This window comes from Narcine bancroftii, chromosome 10, assembly GCF_036971445.1.
Source record: "Narcine bancroftii isolate sNarBan1 chromosome 10, sNarBan1.hap1, whole genome shotgun sequence".
In the NCBI taxonomy this organism is placed as follows: Eukaryota; Metazoa; Chordata; class Chondrichthyes; order Torpediniformes; family Narcinidae; genus Narcine; species Narcine bancroftii.
Window position 1 is genome coordinate 3,739,145 of NC_091478.1, and position 18,034 is coordinate 3,757,178.

The 18,034-nt window shown below is 41.9% G+C and overlaps 1 protein-coding gene across 11 annotated transcripts in view; it reads left to right on the forward strand.

Annotated features, from left to right (window-relative positions):
- LOC138744086 (serine/threonine-protein kinase 32C) overlaps positions 1-18,034 on the forward strand; it is a 207,999-nt gene that overhangs the window by 170,660 nt on the left and 19,305 nt on the right. For all 11 annotated transcript variants that reach the window (XM_069899608.1, XM_069899614.1, XM_069899616.1 and 8 more), the window contains 4 exons: positions 10,421-10,594; positions 11,133-11,170; positions 15,504-15,593; positions 17,886-17,989. In XM_069899608.1, coding sequence (XP_069755709.1) covers positions 10,421-10,594; positions 11,133-11,170; positions 15,504-15,593; positions 17,886-17,989 — 406 coding nt within the window. The remainder of the gene's footprint in view (positions 1-10,420; positions 10,595-11,132; positions 11,171-15,503; positions 15,594-17,885; positions 17,990-18,034) is intronic.

Below are 18,034 nucleotides of genomic sequence, written 5' to 3' on the forward strand. Positions count from 1 at the left end.
CAAATCCCACATCGTTTCTAGGAGGGGAATCAAAATTTATTGTCAGGAACAAATCATGAAATTTGGTGTTTTGTGGCAACTAAATCCCAAAATGTTGCTGCAGCCTTTCCTCACAGCAGTGTGCAAGGCCCCAAACACTTTTCGCAATGGGAATGTTGCATTTGGCTCAGTTTTAATCACAACTCCTCAGATAAAAAAACAGCATGAGCCGGGTCATGTTCAGAATTGAGCTTGTATGTTGTGCAAATTTGACATCTCACTTCAATTTCATTTTACTGCTTCCAACAATAAAATCTAACCATGCTGCCTCCATGCTCATTTAGCAGAGAGAAGGATTTTATGTCAGGTGAAGTAGATTGAAATGCAGAAATGTTTTGGGGAAACAATTCCACAGCTACGCAAAGGTGCAGATGCTTAGATGAAATAACATGTCAAAGCGAAGAGTCCTGATTCTCCTCATAGGTCAGGCCTGTTTAAACTGTCCCTTAAATCTGCAAACTACCCTTTGCAGTCTACTATGCCTTGTCAGAGATGATGATCAAATGAATTAAATCACTGCTGGAAGTGAATTATGAGTCAGTGTTGGAAAAAAGTGAAGTTTTATTCCAGATTTCAACAAGGTGGGAGGTAGAGCCCAATTATCCACAAGACCCATGACACAAAACCCATCTATTCAGCATTCATTGTGTATGCACGATGCAAAGTGCTGCTTGCAGGGAAAGCAGCAGATTTGCATTTTTGTACAGTTGCTGATAATAAACAGGGCCAATTTCAGAAACTTCTAATTCATCCTTGTAACATGTGATGTCTAAGGAGGGGGTAGAAAGCTTGTGTCAAAAAATATGTTATTGGTGAAGCATAGAGAGTTGGTGTAAACTTGGAAAATTCTGACCTTGTTAGTACACTTCCAATAAAAATGCTGCTGTTGAGTTTGGAATTCTAGCTTCTTTTCAATCAGTATCAAGTACAGCCTGTTTCTTGTAGGTCATCTGTTTTCCCAGCCATCCCATTGTCATGACCAAAGTCAGTTAGGGAATTAAGGGATATGGGGAAAAGCCAAGTAGATGGAGATGAGCCGATCATCGGATCAGCCATGATCACATTGAATGGCAGAGCAGGCTCGACAGGCCGGATGGCTGACTCCTGCTCCTATTTCTTTTGGGTTTTTTTGATGTATGAAGGCTGTGAGAGCGTTATAACGGAAAAGCAGGAAACAATACCTTTTTATTTAAAAAAAATCAGTATACCATCTGCATTTTTGAATTGGCCATCGAATTGACCATCTAATTGAAAACATTTTGCATTTCATAATTTCTCTCTTTCAAGCCCTATCCTATCTAATCAACTTTTTCAACCTTCTTTGCATGATGCTATTTTTTAGAAATGGTACAGAGAGCATACTCAAAGTTCTAAGGATCTGTTCATTGATGGATACTTTGCATCATTCGAGCAGATTTCTGCTAAATTTAACCTGCCCAAACCTCAATTTTTTTTAGATATTTGCAAATCTGGTGGCATTTTCTTGAGTCACAGTTTTCTGATTTCCAAGAGAGTCTAAATCTAATTTTGTAGATTAATTTTTTAGTTTAATGCCTTCTCATAAATATTTTATAACCATTAATTATGGGAAATTGTTATGTTTAAATCAGACTTCATTAGTTAAAATTAAAAATGCTTCGGAACAGGATTTAAATTTGACTATATTGGATGTGAATTGGGTCACAAAATTCTTAAGTTGGTTATTATGTGCCCGTCATTGTCTATTACATTTTAAAGTGGTATACAGAGCACATCTGTCTAAGGCTAAAGTGTCTTGCTTTTATTCTGATGTGAGTCCCTGGCGTGACAGTTATATGGAGAAGCATCATTAATTGATATGTTCTGGACTTGTCCTAGTCTATAAAAATACTGGAGAGAAGTTTGCCGCATGCTGTCTACAATTTTTAGAATAGATTTGGTACCGAACCTTTTGGTGACCCTCTTTGGTACAATGGGAAGGAATGATTCCTCTATCTCTGGTTCAGAGTCATGTTATCTCCTTTGTTCCTCTTTTGGTGAGGCGAGTGATTTTCCTTAGGATGGTGCCCCACGTACTCATGTCAGTGGCTACCTGACACCTTGTCCTGTTTGAATATGGAAAAGATTCTTTATTCAGTTAATAATTCAGATATAAGATTCTAGACGTTGTGGGGGTCATTTATGACTCACTATCTTACTTTATAGTTTCTCTTGTGTCTTGGTGTGAGCTTGCAGGCGCCTCAGATTGAAGAGACTGCCATCCGTGCGGTACCGGATGTAAACAGCGTCTTCATTGTTGGGGTCTTTCATGGCTTGGTTCAGCATCATGCTGAAGAAGATTGAAAAGAGGGTTGGTGCGAGAACACAGCCTTGCTTCACGCCATTGTTAATGGAGAAGGGTTCAGAGAGCTCATTGCTGTATCTGACCCGACCTTGTTGGTTTTCGTGCAGTTGGATAATCATGTTGAGGAACTTTGGGGGACATCCGATGCGCTCTAGTATTTGCCAAAGCCCTTTCCTGCTCACGGTGTCGAAGGCTTTGGTGAGGTCAACAAAGGTGATGTAGAGTCCTTTGTTTTGTTCTCTACACTTTTCTTGGAGCTGTCTGAGGGCAAAGACCATGTCAGTGGTTCCTCTGTTAGCGCGAAAGCCGCACTGTGATTCTGGGAGAATATTCTCAGCGACACTAGGTATTATTCTATTTAGTAGAATCCTAGCGAAGATTTTGCCTGCAATGGAGAGCAACGTGATTCCCCTGTAGTTTGAGCAGTCTGATTTCTCGCCTTTGTTTTTGTACAGGGTGATGATGGTGGCATCACGAAGATCCTGAGGCAGTTTACCTTGGTCCCAACAAAGCTTGAAAAACTCATGCAGTTTGGCATGCAGAGTTTTGCCGCCAGCCTTCCAGACTTCTGGGGGGATTCCATCCATACCTGCTGCTTTGCCACTTTTCAGTTGTTCGATTGCCTTATATGTCTCATCCAGGGTGGGAACCTCATCCAGCTCTAGCCTTAGGGGCTGTTGAGGGAGCTGGAGCAGGGCGGAATCTTGGACTGAGCGGTTGGTACTGAAAAGAGATTGGAAGTGTTCTGACCATCGGTTGAGGATGGAGATCTTGTCGCTGAGGAGGACTTTGCCGTCTGAGCTGCGCAGCGGGCTTTGGACTTGGACTTGTCCGTGAACTACTCTTTGCAGATGATGCCGCTTTAGTTGCCCATTCAGAGCCAGCTCTTCAGCGCTTGACGTCCTGCTTTGCGGAAACTGCCAAAATGTTTGGCCTGGAAGTCAGCCTGAAGAAAACTGAGGTCCTCCATCAGCCAGCTCCCCACCATGACTACCAGCCCCCCCACATCTCCATCGGGCACACAAAACTCAAAACGGTCAACCAGTTTACCTATCTCGGCTGCACCATTTCATCAGATGCAAGGATCGACAATGAGATAGACAACAGACTCGCCAAGGCAAATAGCGCCTTTGGAAGACTACACAAAAGAGTCTGGAAAAACAACCAACTGAAAAACCTCACAAAGATAAGCGTATACAGAGCCGTTGTCATACCCACACTCCTGTTCGGCTCCGAATCATGGGTCCTCTACCGGCACCACCTACGGCTCCTAGAACGCTTCCACCAGCGTTGTCTCCGCTCCATCCTCAACATCCATTGGAGCGCTCACACCCCTAACGTCGAGGTACTCGAGATGGCAGAGGTCGACAGCATCGAGTCCACGCTGCTGAAGATCCAGCTGCGCTGGATGGGTCACGTCTCCAGAATGGAGGACCATCGCCTTCCCAAGATCGTATTATATGGCGAGCTCTCCACTGGCCACCGTGACAGAGGTGCACCAAAGAAAAGGTACAAGGACTGCCTAAAGAAATCTCTTGGTGCCTGCCACATTGACCACCGCCAGTGGGCTGATAACGCCTCAAACCGTGCATCTTGGCGCCTCACAGTTTGGCGGGAAGCAGCCTCCTTTGAAGAAGACCGCAGAGCCCACCTCACTGACAAAAGGCAAAGGAGGAAAAACCCAACACCCAACCCCAACCAACCAATTTTCCCTTGCAACCGCTGCAATCGTGTCTGCCTGTCCCGCATCGGACTGGTCAGCCACAAACGAGCCTGCAGCTGACGTGGACTTTTTACCCCCTCCATAAATCTTCGTCCGCGAAGCCAAGCCAAAGAAATCTTACTTTATAATTTTATTTCAATGTAATTGGATTATTTAACTTGTGTCTTTTCCACGTTCCTTTTGTTTTCTTTTAATGTTAATCGTATATAGTATCTGGCAACACTGGTGGGGAGGGGGGGGGAGACGGACTGGGGCTTTTCTTTTTGTTCTTTTTTTTCTCTCTTCAAACATTTTTCCCCCTTTTTGTTATTAGTTCTTTTTTAAAAATTGCTATCTGGATTATAAATCATGGATATGTTTTACAAGTTATGTTTGTTTCTGATGACATTGTTCAAATATGTGTAACTATTCATATCATTTCATTTTATTGCATTATTATTATAGCAATAATCTTTTCATTAAAATTGATACAAATATTCTAATAAGAAATGACCTAGGTCCTAGGATGACAGATCATCAGTTCAGCTGAGTGGGAAAAAAAAAACCCAATATCCAGCACCAATGGGGATTGATAGATGACAAGTAAGTGAATTTTACTGTTGCTTGAGATTGTGTGTTGTGTGATTGGCGAACTAATGGCTAGTGGCGCCAATGTTAAACTTTCATATTTTTTTCCTGCCGGTTACTTAAATCCCAGATAAAAGGTCAGGCACCTGTAGAAAGTTGCACTTAACTGAGTTGTTGGTTGGTACATGTGCACTGGTGGGTTGTTCTGCTATTTTCAATAATAATTCAAGAATGAGGTATGTCAGTATTCATGACATTCTGCACCTAATTTCGCAAGCTCTTCAGAAGAAGGACATTCCTACCAGAAGGACCTTGCAGGAAGTGGGTTAAAAAAAAAATCTGACAGAAAGAACATGGGCCTGAACTGGAGCCGCTCGGTAGACTGTAAATGCTGGAAGCTGAAGCTGAAGCAATGGACTGGTGGAACTCAACGGGTCGAGAATCATCAACGGGAGCCAAAACCTTCCTCAGGACTGAAAATAAATAAAAGCAATGGTGATTTCAGTGTTGGAACCGTTATGAACAAATTCCTTGTTAATTTTGCAGAGTTCTAAGATATTTTGCTATTGTGGAAGGAGACTTAAATTCAACAGTTCTGATGTTTATTTCGTAAATTCAATTCATTTAACCATTAAATTGTTCCATTTTCATTTGTCATTTTAATTACACATGGAAAGAGGCAAAATTTACAGGCAGCTTTTTCTTTTTTATATACAAGGAGAAATTCTGCTCTCTGTAATACCAGAAAAGGATTGGCGAAATATTTAATTATGTGAATATTATAAACTACAGTAAAATAAAAGGATTGTGCATCACCTTAATCAGTTATCAAGTATCAATGGAAAATTTTGGCAAACAGTTGCAACGTTATGTTAATGACGAATACTGTCAGTCTGCCAAGTTTTTGCAGATGGTTCATATTTATTATTCTGCATTTCAAGGTTTTTGTGTGATCCGGACATACTTACTGCAGTTCGAGAGGACTGAATCATGTTTGTGTAAACAATGTAATGAAGTGTGAGGAATATACACCCTGTTAACCAAGTTGAATCGAGTAAAAGTATTTTTAACATATTCTTTCCAATTATGATGACCACAAATAAAATTATGGTTTTCCAATAATAATAATTATAAATAGAAGGATGATTGGAATCAAAGGAATGTAGTTTTTATTTTAAAAATGTTCAGAAAAAGGGTTGCAAGGTTTATTCTTGAACAACATAGACAGCATGGAAAGAAATTGCAGGAGCCCTGTCAGAAATAGTTGCATCTGTGGTGACTCACCACTAGGCAGGCGAACCAGCCCCGCTTGTAAGCCACGCGGCGGGGCAGCCGGACAAAATGGCGGCATCGGGGGTTTTCCCTTCCTTCCAGCACGGGACTCAAGCCCGCGCTGGGGGACCACGTGACGCCTGGGTGACGTCAGCACCCTCCAGTGCGGTTCTCAGCCAGGTCCGGGCTGGGAGTATAAATGCAGCCCAGTAGCCGGCAATAAACTAGTCTGTTCACTGAGGTTGTGTGTTCTTTAAGGAGCAGGTGTAGCTGCTGCTACAATTGGGACCCCGACTGGTTCAAACGTCTTTGAACCCATCATGAGCGAGCCTGGGATCAGCGCTATAGCTGTGAAACTGCCTGAATTCTGGGTTCAGGAGCCGGAGACCTGGTTCGGCCACGTGGAGGCTCAGTTTCACCTCCGCCAGATTTCGTCCAACACGACCAAATTCTACCATGTGGTCACTGCCCTGGACCAGGCCACTGCCAGACACATGCTGCACCTACTTCAGCACCCACCCGCCGAAGACAAATACGAGACCATCAAGCAAGTGCTTACCGGATCCCTCAGACTATCTAAACCCAGCGTGCCGCTCGGATGCTGTACCTTGACGCCCTGGGGCACAGGTCCCCGACGGAGCTGATGGACAAGATGCTCACACTCATGGGTGAGCACATCAACTGCCCACTCTTCGAGCCTATTTTCCTCGACCATATGCCCTGGGACATCCAGCCGCTGGTCCAGGAGAGCTTCACCGACCCAAGGAAAGTCGCCCAGAAGGCCAAAGAGCTATGGCTCACATGATTCCCGGAGGACTCAGAGGTCCAGCAGGACATGTCCACGCCAAGCCCGCACCTAGCGCTGCGGTAGAGCATCCGGCCCCTGCAGGGGCCCCCAAGAGCATAACCAAGGCCATAGCATCTGCTCCAGGCCTCTGCTTCTACCACCAGCGCTGGGGAGCCAAGGGAACTCTAGGCTCGTGAATTTAATGTCAGTTGTGGGTAAGTTACTAGAGGGGATTCTGAAAGGCAGGTTCCATTCGCGTTTGGAAAGACAAGGACTGATCGTCAACATTGGCAATAGTGTATTTGATTGAAGTGGCCAAGAAGATTGATGAGACCAGAACAGAGGAAGCTATTTACATGGACTTTACCAAGGCCTTTGACAATGTCCTGCTTGTCAGCGTTGTCAGGAGGTCAGGGAGTGAGCAGATCACATAGAAGCAAAATTGACTTGATGGTAGAAGAGAGAGGGGGTAGTGGTGGAGGGTTGTTATTCGGTTTGGAAGCTTGTGACCAGTGGAGTGCCATAAGGATCAATGTCGCACAAAGTAGTGGAGACCAGATCACTGGGAGTATTTCAACATTTAAGGGTATCAAGGGATATGGGGAAAAGGCTGGTAATTGGAATTAGGGGTGAGTTTAGTTTAGCTTAGTGCTCAGTCATGGAGCAGACCCGATGGGCCTAGTGGCCTGCTTCTGTTCCTTTATCTTGTGATCTTGTGACAATGGTTATTACATTTGTGGATGACATCATTATTGATGGTTTAGTGGACAGTGAAGAAGGTTATCTTAGATTACAACAGAATCTTGATGAACTGGGAAAGTGACCACTGAATTCAACTCAGACAAGCACTAGATGTGACTCTTTGCAAGTTTAAACCAGGGTACAACCTACACGGTGAGTTGTAGGGCCTGGGGAATGGCATGGAACAAAGAAACTACAGGTAGATTTGAGACAAGGCGATGAAGATGACGTTTTGTGCTTACCTTCTTTGGTCAGGGCATTGAGTCCAAGAGCAGGGACATCATGTTATAACTATAGAGGTGCTAATAAAACCTCACTTGGGGTATTGCATGCAGTTTTGGTCACACAAGCATAGGAAATGTTTCATTGAACAGGAAATGGTGCAGAAAAAATTCAGGAGAATGTTACAAGGAATGATGAGCTTGAATTACTGTACAAGAAGTGGCTGGATTGCTGAGGCTTTACTTGCTGGAGAATCTGAGCCTCGAGGGGTGAACCTTGTAGAGATTTATAAAATCACAAGGGGATGGATCAGCTAAATAGTCATAGCTTTTCCCTGAGTAGGGGAATCTAAAACCAGAGGATGTAGATTTAAAGGGAGAGGGGAAACGATTCAAAAGGGATCTGAGGGGCACAAGGTGGTGGGTATAGGGAATGAGCAACCAGAGGTGGAGACAATTTAGACAGGTACATGAATTGGAAAGGTTTACAGAGGTAATGAGTTTATTGTTATGTATATTACACAGTGTACATGTGCACCAAAATTAATGCTTGTTACAGCCAAACAGCTTCTTCATAAATAAAAACAATTACAACAGGATACATTAAATCAAATTGAAAAAGTGATAATAAATACAGAAAATCAATAACAAATATTAGGAAGAATATGGGCTGAACATGGGCAAAGGATTGGCATGGTGAAGTTGAACTGACTGGTTTGTTTCCATACTGTTGAGCTCTGTGACTTTAATATGACTTCTTGGATTCGAAAAGTGCAGGTAGTTGATTTTTTTTTCCCAATGTCTCTCAACAAGTTTCTCCTTTCTTTGATCTTTTTGTACAAGAAAATAATTATTTGCGCTTAAAGGAACCATATTAGAATAATGTATGTTAAGTCTTGCTTTACCAAGCCCAATGCAGAACCTACTTCATCTGGACAGGATAGCCCAAAATGTTCAACTCCTTTAATAAATGAAACAAGATTTCATATGGGAAGAGTTGAATTTCTCTTGATCTGTTGTATTCTGTCAATACACTCACAATAGGTTTGTAAAGGTGTCCAGGGATTGAGAGTGACTGGTACAATTGGTTGCGGACTACTTTCTATCGTCCTGTAATTATACACATAACCCTTACTATTTTTATTCCATGTGTAACTCGTGTGATTGATTTGCTGCCTGTGTGCCTCTTGGAGGAACTGATGTTTTTTTGTGTGATTTCTTGTGCACTGCTTTTGTTTCATCAGTTAATTTGAGCATCCTGGTAGTTACATACCGAATCACTTGATAAAGAGAAGGAAAATGTTTGATGCAGAACTCCTTTCAGTGTCCTCCAGTTTGACATTTCATTTCTTGTATGTTATCTCTTTCCATTTTTAATCACTCGTTTCCAGTTCCTCGTTCCACCTTATATTCTTAAAGTGATTAGTTGAATCTATCTTTCATACTAAATTTTTTCAGTAGATTTCAAAGTCAAAATTAAACAATCAGAAATTTTGCTACCTTATCTGCAGGGGGAAATTGAATTTTTGGGTAGATTCCAAAATGTTGTTACATACTAAAAGCACCAGTTATTAATAAGGTTGTTGAATATTTTTAACCTCCAAATATTAATACCATTTGACTAAAATTATTATTTCCAAAGAATTGCCCTCTTTCAGATTTGTTTAAATGATATAATAATAGAAAGGTAAGACATTTGTGGGTAGAAGAGTTTACAATATTATGCACAATTTAAAACTGTATGAATTCAACCTACCTTGTGGCTAAGTATGGCAGAACTACAAGATGGGAACTAAGGATAATTCCTGGGGTTTCACTTCAATGATAGAAAATTAATACAATAGAACTTGCAGGTGTCAAAGCAGAGAGAATCATAGCAGTGAAATATCCAGAGAGGATCCTGCCCTAAAGATCAACCAGAGAAATAACCAACTATTGTAAGGAAGTATGGAATGGGCCGAAGATGTCTTTTCTTACGCAAGATCTTTGCTCTCACAGATTGAGGGCATAGACTGTAATATTAGTGGGTCCTACTCATTGTTTCACTGGATCATTGCGGATTTTGATAACCAATTTATAGAAGCTTATGACTGCTCTAAGATGATGAAAGGGGGATGTAGAGTATGCATAACACTCTCCTCAGCCTTTTTGTCATCCTTCACTAGTAGTTCACAAAAAAGGTATCAGTCCAAACTGCCATCAGCTGTTTTAAAAGACACCTCTTCTAAAACCTGTTCACTTCTAAAGTTTTGCTTCAGTAGCATAAGTGTGCATAGAGACTAATTCAGGTTCACATTTATTTCTCATCCGATAGCTCGAGTCCAATCTGGCGAAAGCATACTTCGATCCTCAGTGCAAAACATGCAAACATACAACCAGATGTAACACACATACAGACAAGCAATGCATCTGCAGGACAAATATACCTATATAAAAATAAATAAATATTGTTTAATAAATAGTCGTCTGAGAGGGTTAGTATGAGCCGTTCATTTAGTCATTTAGCAGTCCCTCTGCACGTGGGAATAAGATGTTTCTCAGCCTGGTGGTTCTAGCTCTGATACTCCTGTATCTCTTTCTCGTCAGGACTAGCTGAAAGAACTGTGTTCAGGGTGATAGAGGATCCATCTTGATCCCAGTAGATCACATCGATTGAGTGTTTTTGAGGTGGGGGGGTGGTGGTGGCTCTGTTTTGGCAATGTTTTGTGGAAAAATGCACTTACAATATCTTTGTGCCTGGGTTTTAGGTATTCCTTTCAGGATGAAGAGGATATGTTCATGGTGGTCGACCTCCTATTAGGTGGAGATCTTCGCTATCACCTTCAACAAAATGTCCAATTTACAGAGGATGCAATGAAACTTTATATCTGTGAGATGGCCATGGCATTAGACTATTTACAGAGCCAGCATATTATCCACAGGTAATTGATGATAAAGGAGGAATTAATTTAGTTTGATTCTGAATATAGCAAAATGTTGGGTTCTCTTTAATTGCAGTATCAGCTGCTACAGGCTTTGGGATAGTAATTAACAGTGAAACAGTAATTATAATCATCATTTTCTTCTGTGCTTGCTGAATGTCTTTGATAGAGTGCTTCTGTATTAGCTTTGGCCTCGATCTGTCATAGTTATACATTGCTTGTTCATACTTTTAAAAAAAACATGGTGAGACCTTTTAGTGATTTAAGTTCCTGCAGATTGGACACTGTTTCTCCAAACATTAACAGAATGTATCATCACACAGTGAGTTTATTTCTTTGTACAAAACCTTTATAATGAAGTTTTATGATTGGTCAAGACTGAACAATATAGATTGTAAGTAAGCATTTAAAAACTGCCTGGAGTTTACTTGACTACATTTGAGAACTGGGAGATGTCTCTTTTAAGAAACTAAATAAGAGAGATAGAGTTTATTAAATATATTCACCGTTTGAGTATTTACCGTTCCTTCTTTTTCAGGGATGTCAAGCCTGACAACATTCTTCTTGATGAGCAAGGTTAGAAAATATGCAAATTTGCATTTACAACTAGTCTCCTTCCTAATGATCTTCTTAATTAATTTAAGATCTTGCTGAAGTGCCGGTTGATGAAGTTGACAAAGACGATGGGGTCAAACAATAATCATGGCTTTTATTAGCAGAAACTCATGGTACAATAATGAAAGACAATAGGTGCATATACAGTTATATCCAAGGGGAGTGTCCTTAACAGTAGAGATAATGCACAGCCAATGTTAGTACAGCAAGACTCGCCAGAGGAAAGACAGGCAGCTTGACAGACATTCACCACAGTCTACCCCCAGCAGAAGAAGGGATAAAATCAAAAGGACAGCTGCTAGGAAAGACTGAAGCAAGCAATACCACGTTTGGCCTTGAGAATACTCTAGCCAAAATGTGCCAGTATCTAGCAAGCAATCGAAATATAATGAGATCTTTTATGAATATGTCAGCCTCTCAGGTTGTTTACGAATTCTGGTGCTTCGTCTCAAAACAGGTGGCTCCTTTGCAATCTTGGGAACTGGTACAAGTCCTGTGTCTTTAGTGTGGGAAGGAGTGACTTCTGGACCCACTCCAGAATCACCAGCGTGAAGCAGTGGAGCCTCAGCATGGCCATCTGAAAGCTTACTAGGGGTCACAGGCTAGGGGGGGTGGGGATGGTGAGTCCAACCTCTCAGGGTCACTTTGAGTAGGGGTGAGAGGAAGGGGTGAACGAGGCGAGGCCAGATCTCTTAGGGGTACAGTGTCAGTACTCCCATATGGGAATTTAACATGAGTGTAGTTTGGGTTAGTCTTCAGTAGCTGAACTGGTTGGACTAGGGGGTCTGTTTTACACGCCCAAGCGTGGCTCTTCAGCAGCATGGTTCCAGGCTCAGATAGATAGGCTGGCCAGTCCATCACAGTTCCTGATTTCCTAGGAAAGGCAAACATACGTTCATGAGATGTTTGATTTGTTGCAGTACACAATAAAGACCGAATAGAATGTAGTGCCTCAGGCAGCACCTCCTGCCACTGGGTAACAGGGTAACCATGTGTTTTTAAAGCAAGAATAACAGTCTTCCAGACTGTCGCATTAGCCCTTTTGACCTGCCCATTGCCCTGCAGGTTGTAACTCGTGGTACAGCTGGTGGCAATCCCCTTTCGTAGCAGGGCTTGCCGCAATTCAGCGCTCATGAATACTGAGCCCCTATTGGTATGAATGTAATTGGGAAAACCAAAAATGCTGAAAATTCTGTCAAGTGACTTAATGACAGATGCTGACGAGACGTCAGGGCAGGGTATCGCAAGAGGAAACCTGGAATATTTGTCAATTACAGTAAGGAAATATACATTTTTGTTGTTGGAAGGTATCGGCCCTTTAAAATCTAAGCTCATCCTCTCAAAAGGTCAGGTTGCCTTGATGAGAGTGGCCTCTGGAGCTTTGAAGTGTTGTGCTTTCTGCACCAACAGGACAGCTTTTAGTCAGTTTCCTGACTTCTTCCAGAGAGTAAGGAAGGTTCTTCGCCCTTATGTAGTGGAAGAATCTCGTGACTCCTGGGTGGCCCAGTCTGCCATGGATCTCTTTTAGTCCCTCCAGCTGAGCACCGGCAGCAGATCGTGACCATGCGTCAGAGGGAACATTTAACCTGCCCGGTCTGTACTGGATCTCATAATTATAAGTTCAGAGTTCTATTCCCCAGCGTGCCATCTTATCATTCTTGATTTTACTTTTGTGTTTAGTACTGAATATGTTGGCTACAGATTTCTGATCAGTGACAAGAGTAAATTTTCTGCTGGCTAGAAAGTGTCTCCAGTAGCGAACAGCTTCAATAATAGCCTGGGCTTCTTTATCAATTGCAGGATGTTTAAGTTCAGGTCCACATTATGTGCAGGAGAAGAATGCCACAGGTCTGCCCTTTTGATTAAGGGTTCCTGCCAAGGCACAATCTGAAGCATCAGTTTCCACTTGGAATGGGACATCCTCGTCAATGGTTGAGAGTGCAGCTTTGGCAATATCAGCTTTAATTCTCTTGAAAGCCTTCAAGGCCATTGGAGAGAGAGGAAAAGATTTAATGTCAAACAGAGGGTGTGCCTTTTAAGGACTTTTGCTGAGTCTGGAGGTGGTAACTTCTTAAGGGGGGCCATTCTTTCCAGGTCAGGGCGGATTTCGCCCTTACGGACAATGTAGCCCAGAATGAGTAGCTCTGTCGCGTTGAATACACATTTGCCCTCATTAAATGTAAGGTTGAATTCTTTAGCTGTTGCTAAAAATTTCTTTAAGTTGTTGTCATGCTCAGCCTGTGTTTTCCCACAGATCGTGACATTATCCAGATAGGGAAACATACCCTGTAACTCATACGTCCTAACAATCTTACCCATTTCCCTCTGAAACACAGACACACAATTAGTGACCCCCAAAAGGTACCCTTTTTAACTGATATAACCCCGCCCCCCCATCAACCTCAAAAGCCGTATAGGGCTGTTCCCTTTTCTTAATGGGGATTTGGTGATAAGCTGCTTTGAGGTCGATAGTGGAGTACACTTTGTATTGCGTTATCTGATTAATCATTTCATTGATGCGTGGCAGGGGGTAGGCATCCAGGTTAGTGTAATGTTTGATTGTCTGGCTATAGTCAATAGCCAGTCGTCACGGACTCTTACTAGGTTCAATTACTCCCTCTTTAAGCAGTCTCTGGGTCACCGCTTTGATAAACTTACGATCCTCTTTGCTGTAAGAATGGCTCTTAGTGGCAATCGGGTGACACTCAGGGGATAAATCACTGAAAAGGGAAGGAGCTTTGATCTTTAATGGGGACAGACTGCTGTATCTAGCACGGAGGATGGTAAGTGTGGGTAGGGGCTCACTGAAATTTAGCACTAAACTGTTAATCTGAGATTGAATATCTAACCCCAGTACCACAAGGGCGCAGAGCTCCGGCATAATAAAGAGCCACACATCAGCAAGGCAATGTCCCTGCAAATTTAAAGTAACTTTACACTTGTCCCGTACAGTTTTTGTAAGTTCACGACAAGCCAACGATATTTTTCAGTTTGCTGGATATCTCCGCAAATTTAAGGCTCTGGCAATTTTCTTGTGGATGTAGCTGACAGTACTCCCTGAGTCTATTAGGCAATCAAGAGTCTCACCATTCACCTCCCCCTTCATAGTCGACCATTCAAGCTTTACAGTCAATTGAGCTATCACAGGGGATCTCACCTCGCCGTCACTTGAAGTCGATTTAGCCTGCTTGTCTGAAGATTCCCCCCTTTTCACGGTTGTCTTCCATTCCTGCAGCTCCAGGATGCATTTTCTTGGTGGTTCTCTTCTTCTTATCAGTGGGAGTACTTTTCACCTTACATGCTTTAGCAAAGTGGCCAAGTTTCCCACAATAGCTGCAGGTAGCAAATCAAGCCAGGCTCTTCTGTTTGGAGTGCCAGCTCTTATCACAGAAGTAGCATTTTTCAGGGGTTCGCCCTTTTCTTTCCTTCGGGGTTCCAGCACTCCTGGATGTTTCCTTTTCAGTTTCTCGCATATCACTGGACCGCATGGCACTTCTCAGTGTTTTGGCTAGAGTGACTGCCTGGTTATAGGTTAAGGGCTCCGTCTCCAGCAGCCTCTGTCAGATGTAACTGGAGTCAATCCCGTTGACGAAAGCATCCAGCTTCAAGGCATTGCGGTGTTGTTGCACATTGACTGCCCTGACATCACATTTGTTTGCCAGCGAGTCGAGGGCCAGTGCATAAGCAGCATCACTTTCTCCGGGTTTCTGGCATCTAGTCAGCAACTGGTGTCGAGCAAGCACCACGTTCCGTGGCTGCATAGTAAGCAGGCAGACGTTCCCGGGCTATAGCCAGAGTGGTAGTTCTTGCGTTACGGCGAAAGGGATCTCACCCAACGGAGAATTCAGGTGGCCCCACTGTATCGCTTCATCGACCACGTTGTTTCGAGCCATGTAGTAATCGAAACAAGCAATCCAGTGGTTGAAAATTTCTCTGGCCCTCTGGGCAGACTGGTCGATTATCAGCCACTCTGACTTGAGGGCTGCATCCATTTCTGCTAATAAAATTGAAGTGCCAGTTGATGAAGAATAATCATGGCTTTTATTAGCAGAAACTCATGGTCCAATAATGAAAGACAATAGGTGCATATACAGTCATATCCAAGGGGAGTGTCCTTAACAGTAGAGATAATGCATCAAGGCTCACCAGAGGGGAGACAGGCAGCTTGGCAGACATTCACCACACTTGCGTTTTGCACCTGACAGTAAATAATATGCAGAATTTAAGGGCTGTTCTTTTTGCTCAGGAATTTGTTATCTGAAGCCTCTGTTTTTAAACTAGCACATTTTTTCAGGTCATGCACATCTGACAGATTTCAACATTGCAACAATTATTAAAGATGGAGAACGAGCAACTGCTTTGGCTGGAACAAAGCCATACATGGGTAAGGGGCAATCGGATTTTGTAAATTAAAAGAGTTGATCATGTTTTAAATATATCTTCCATTTTTAATTGTATTGTCCTTTTGTGGATTCCCTCTACTCTACTCAAACCATGACTTTTCAAGAGAGAACAGTTCCCAGTGATAAACTGGAAATGCTAGACCAACCATTCTCACTGGGGACACAAACATATTTAAGAAAAAACCTTGTTTTCTTTTCAACTCGCGTAACATGAATATTTTAATGTTTTTCTTTTATGTAGTCTGTAGGAATGAAGTATGTAAGAAACCAAAACTTGTCTGCTTCACAGGGATGGGGGGCGCATAAACTTTGAGCAGAATCCTGGGGTGGGGGGGGGGTTAAGTAGCTGAAAAAAGTTTGATAATGCTCGTCTCAAGAAATGTCCCCTTTTCTACCCTGCTCTTTACAGATATTAGGAATAGAACATAAGAGTAAAAACATGTTTTTATAATAAATTTGAGACCATCAAACACAAGGTGGAGGCCATCTTTCCTGAATAGCTACCAGTTAGTTCCAGAACCTGTTTTTTTTTCCCTGAGGTACTATAGTTTCTTTTTTTTCACCTGTTCACCTAATTCCTGTTTGAGATGACAAATTACCTGGCTTCCAACATTGTTTTAGATCACTTCCATTTATTGATGTTTGCTTTCACTCAACAAAAACACACAAATGTTGTCTTTGCATGAGGGACTGAGATTCATTGGTGAATTGGGAAGGGAACAGCAGATTGCTGTTAGGCTGGAATAGCTAGAAAACTGGTGTTTGGAATCAAGAAACAGGACCTGGTTGATTACATTACCTTGCCATGCTTGTCAGGTAGAATGCTGGGTTGTCAGGTGGCTTGGCTGGGAACTACAGGGAAGAGTAGCATCAAAAAAGCTGAAATGTAGGTCATGGATAAAGATTGGGGCTCAAGATGCTTGGGGGCATTGGAAGAGAGAGGATTCCATGACAGGGAAATGGTGAAACAGATGAACTGGATCCTGCAGCTCAGTTGAAACTTTTAACAGATTCTACAAACCAAGAAAATTCAGCTGATTAGGTGAATTTAATCAAAAAGCAAATTGCTGGCAGATGTTGTGATGTGTGGGAAAACAGATTTGATGGGTCTCAAAAGCAAGGACTCTGAACATAGCCTGATAGTAAATTATTTTATTTACAAAAGACAACCATGGGTAAATGACAATGGGAATAACACACAAACACACACAGTTTATGGCGAATTTCAGTACCCTACCAGGTACGCTGTCAGGGCCTGACACCTTGTGAGGGTTCACCTTCTTGATTGATGATCTGATGTTGACCTCAGAGACACAGGGTCCTCATTTAAATCTGAAGATTAAATATGAGGTGCCAAGGCTCATTATAATTAAATTTCCTGCTCACTCCTGAAGCAGGTTGCTGGCAGACCACCTTTGTTAAATACATCAAAATTACAGGTGGGTATTTGAGGTCAAAAATCAAATACTTAGTCTTTCAACATTTTGCTGATCCAAATCTGTTTAATTTGACAGGATAAAACCATGTTTGATCTTATGAATTTACCGGCCCAAAGCATGTATTACAGGAAAGCTCAATTTTAATTATTTCTAACACAGGAGAGGTTATTGTTATTTTCTTTGCTGTGATCTTGTGAAGGTGAAGACACCACAAAGAGAATAATGGTAGAAATACTGCAATCACTTTGACAAGTTTGATTCACAATGGCTATGAATTTTACTTTGAAAGTGAACAATTACCATAACGTTTCAATTCAGTTCCTAATTTTACATTGTGATTTCAACTTTAGTAACGGACACTTCCAGGTCAGTTAAAGCAAGTGATAGATGAAGAGCAAATCTGGTGATTTCTTGATCATTACTCTTCAGGTTTTCTGGCAGGATTGCATGTTCCACCTGACCTTTCAACATTGTAAGGAAGCATTACTCATTTCTCATATTTTATATCACATTTAAAGTAATGATTAGGTAAGCACTTTCTGCAACTGTGCTTATTTCATAATTTAGCAATGAGCTATGCACCTGCCAGCTACAAATGCTATAACAAAAATTAAATGATTCAAGGTGTCAGAAATTCTGTTCCTGTTAGAATTGTGTGGCAAATAGTTCAATAACACTTTGTCCTTAAGATGTTGTCTTCTTGAAAAAGAAAGTCTCTTTAAAAGCTACCAATTTTATTCTACATAAATCTTCTATTTATTAAATAATCAATGCTTAGGATTGCAAGATTATTTTTTCCTAACTTTTATTCATTTCACAATTGTCTGTTTGTAGCTCCAGAAATCTTTCACTCCTTTGTCAACGGTGGGACCGGATACTCATTTGAGGTAGATTGGTGGTCACTGGGAGTCACAGCTTATGAACTTTTGCGAGGATGGGTAAATCTCTAACTTAAGCACTTTTAGTTGGATTTTATTGCTGAT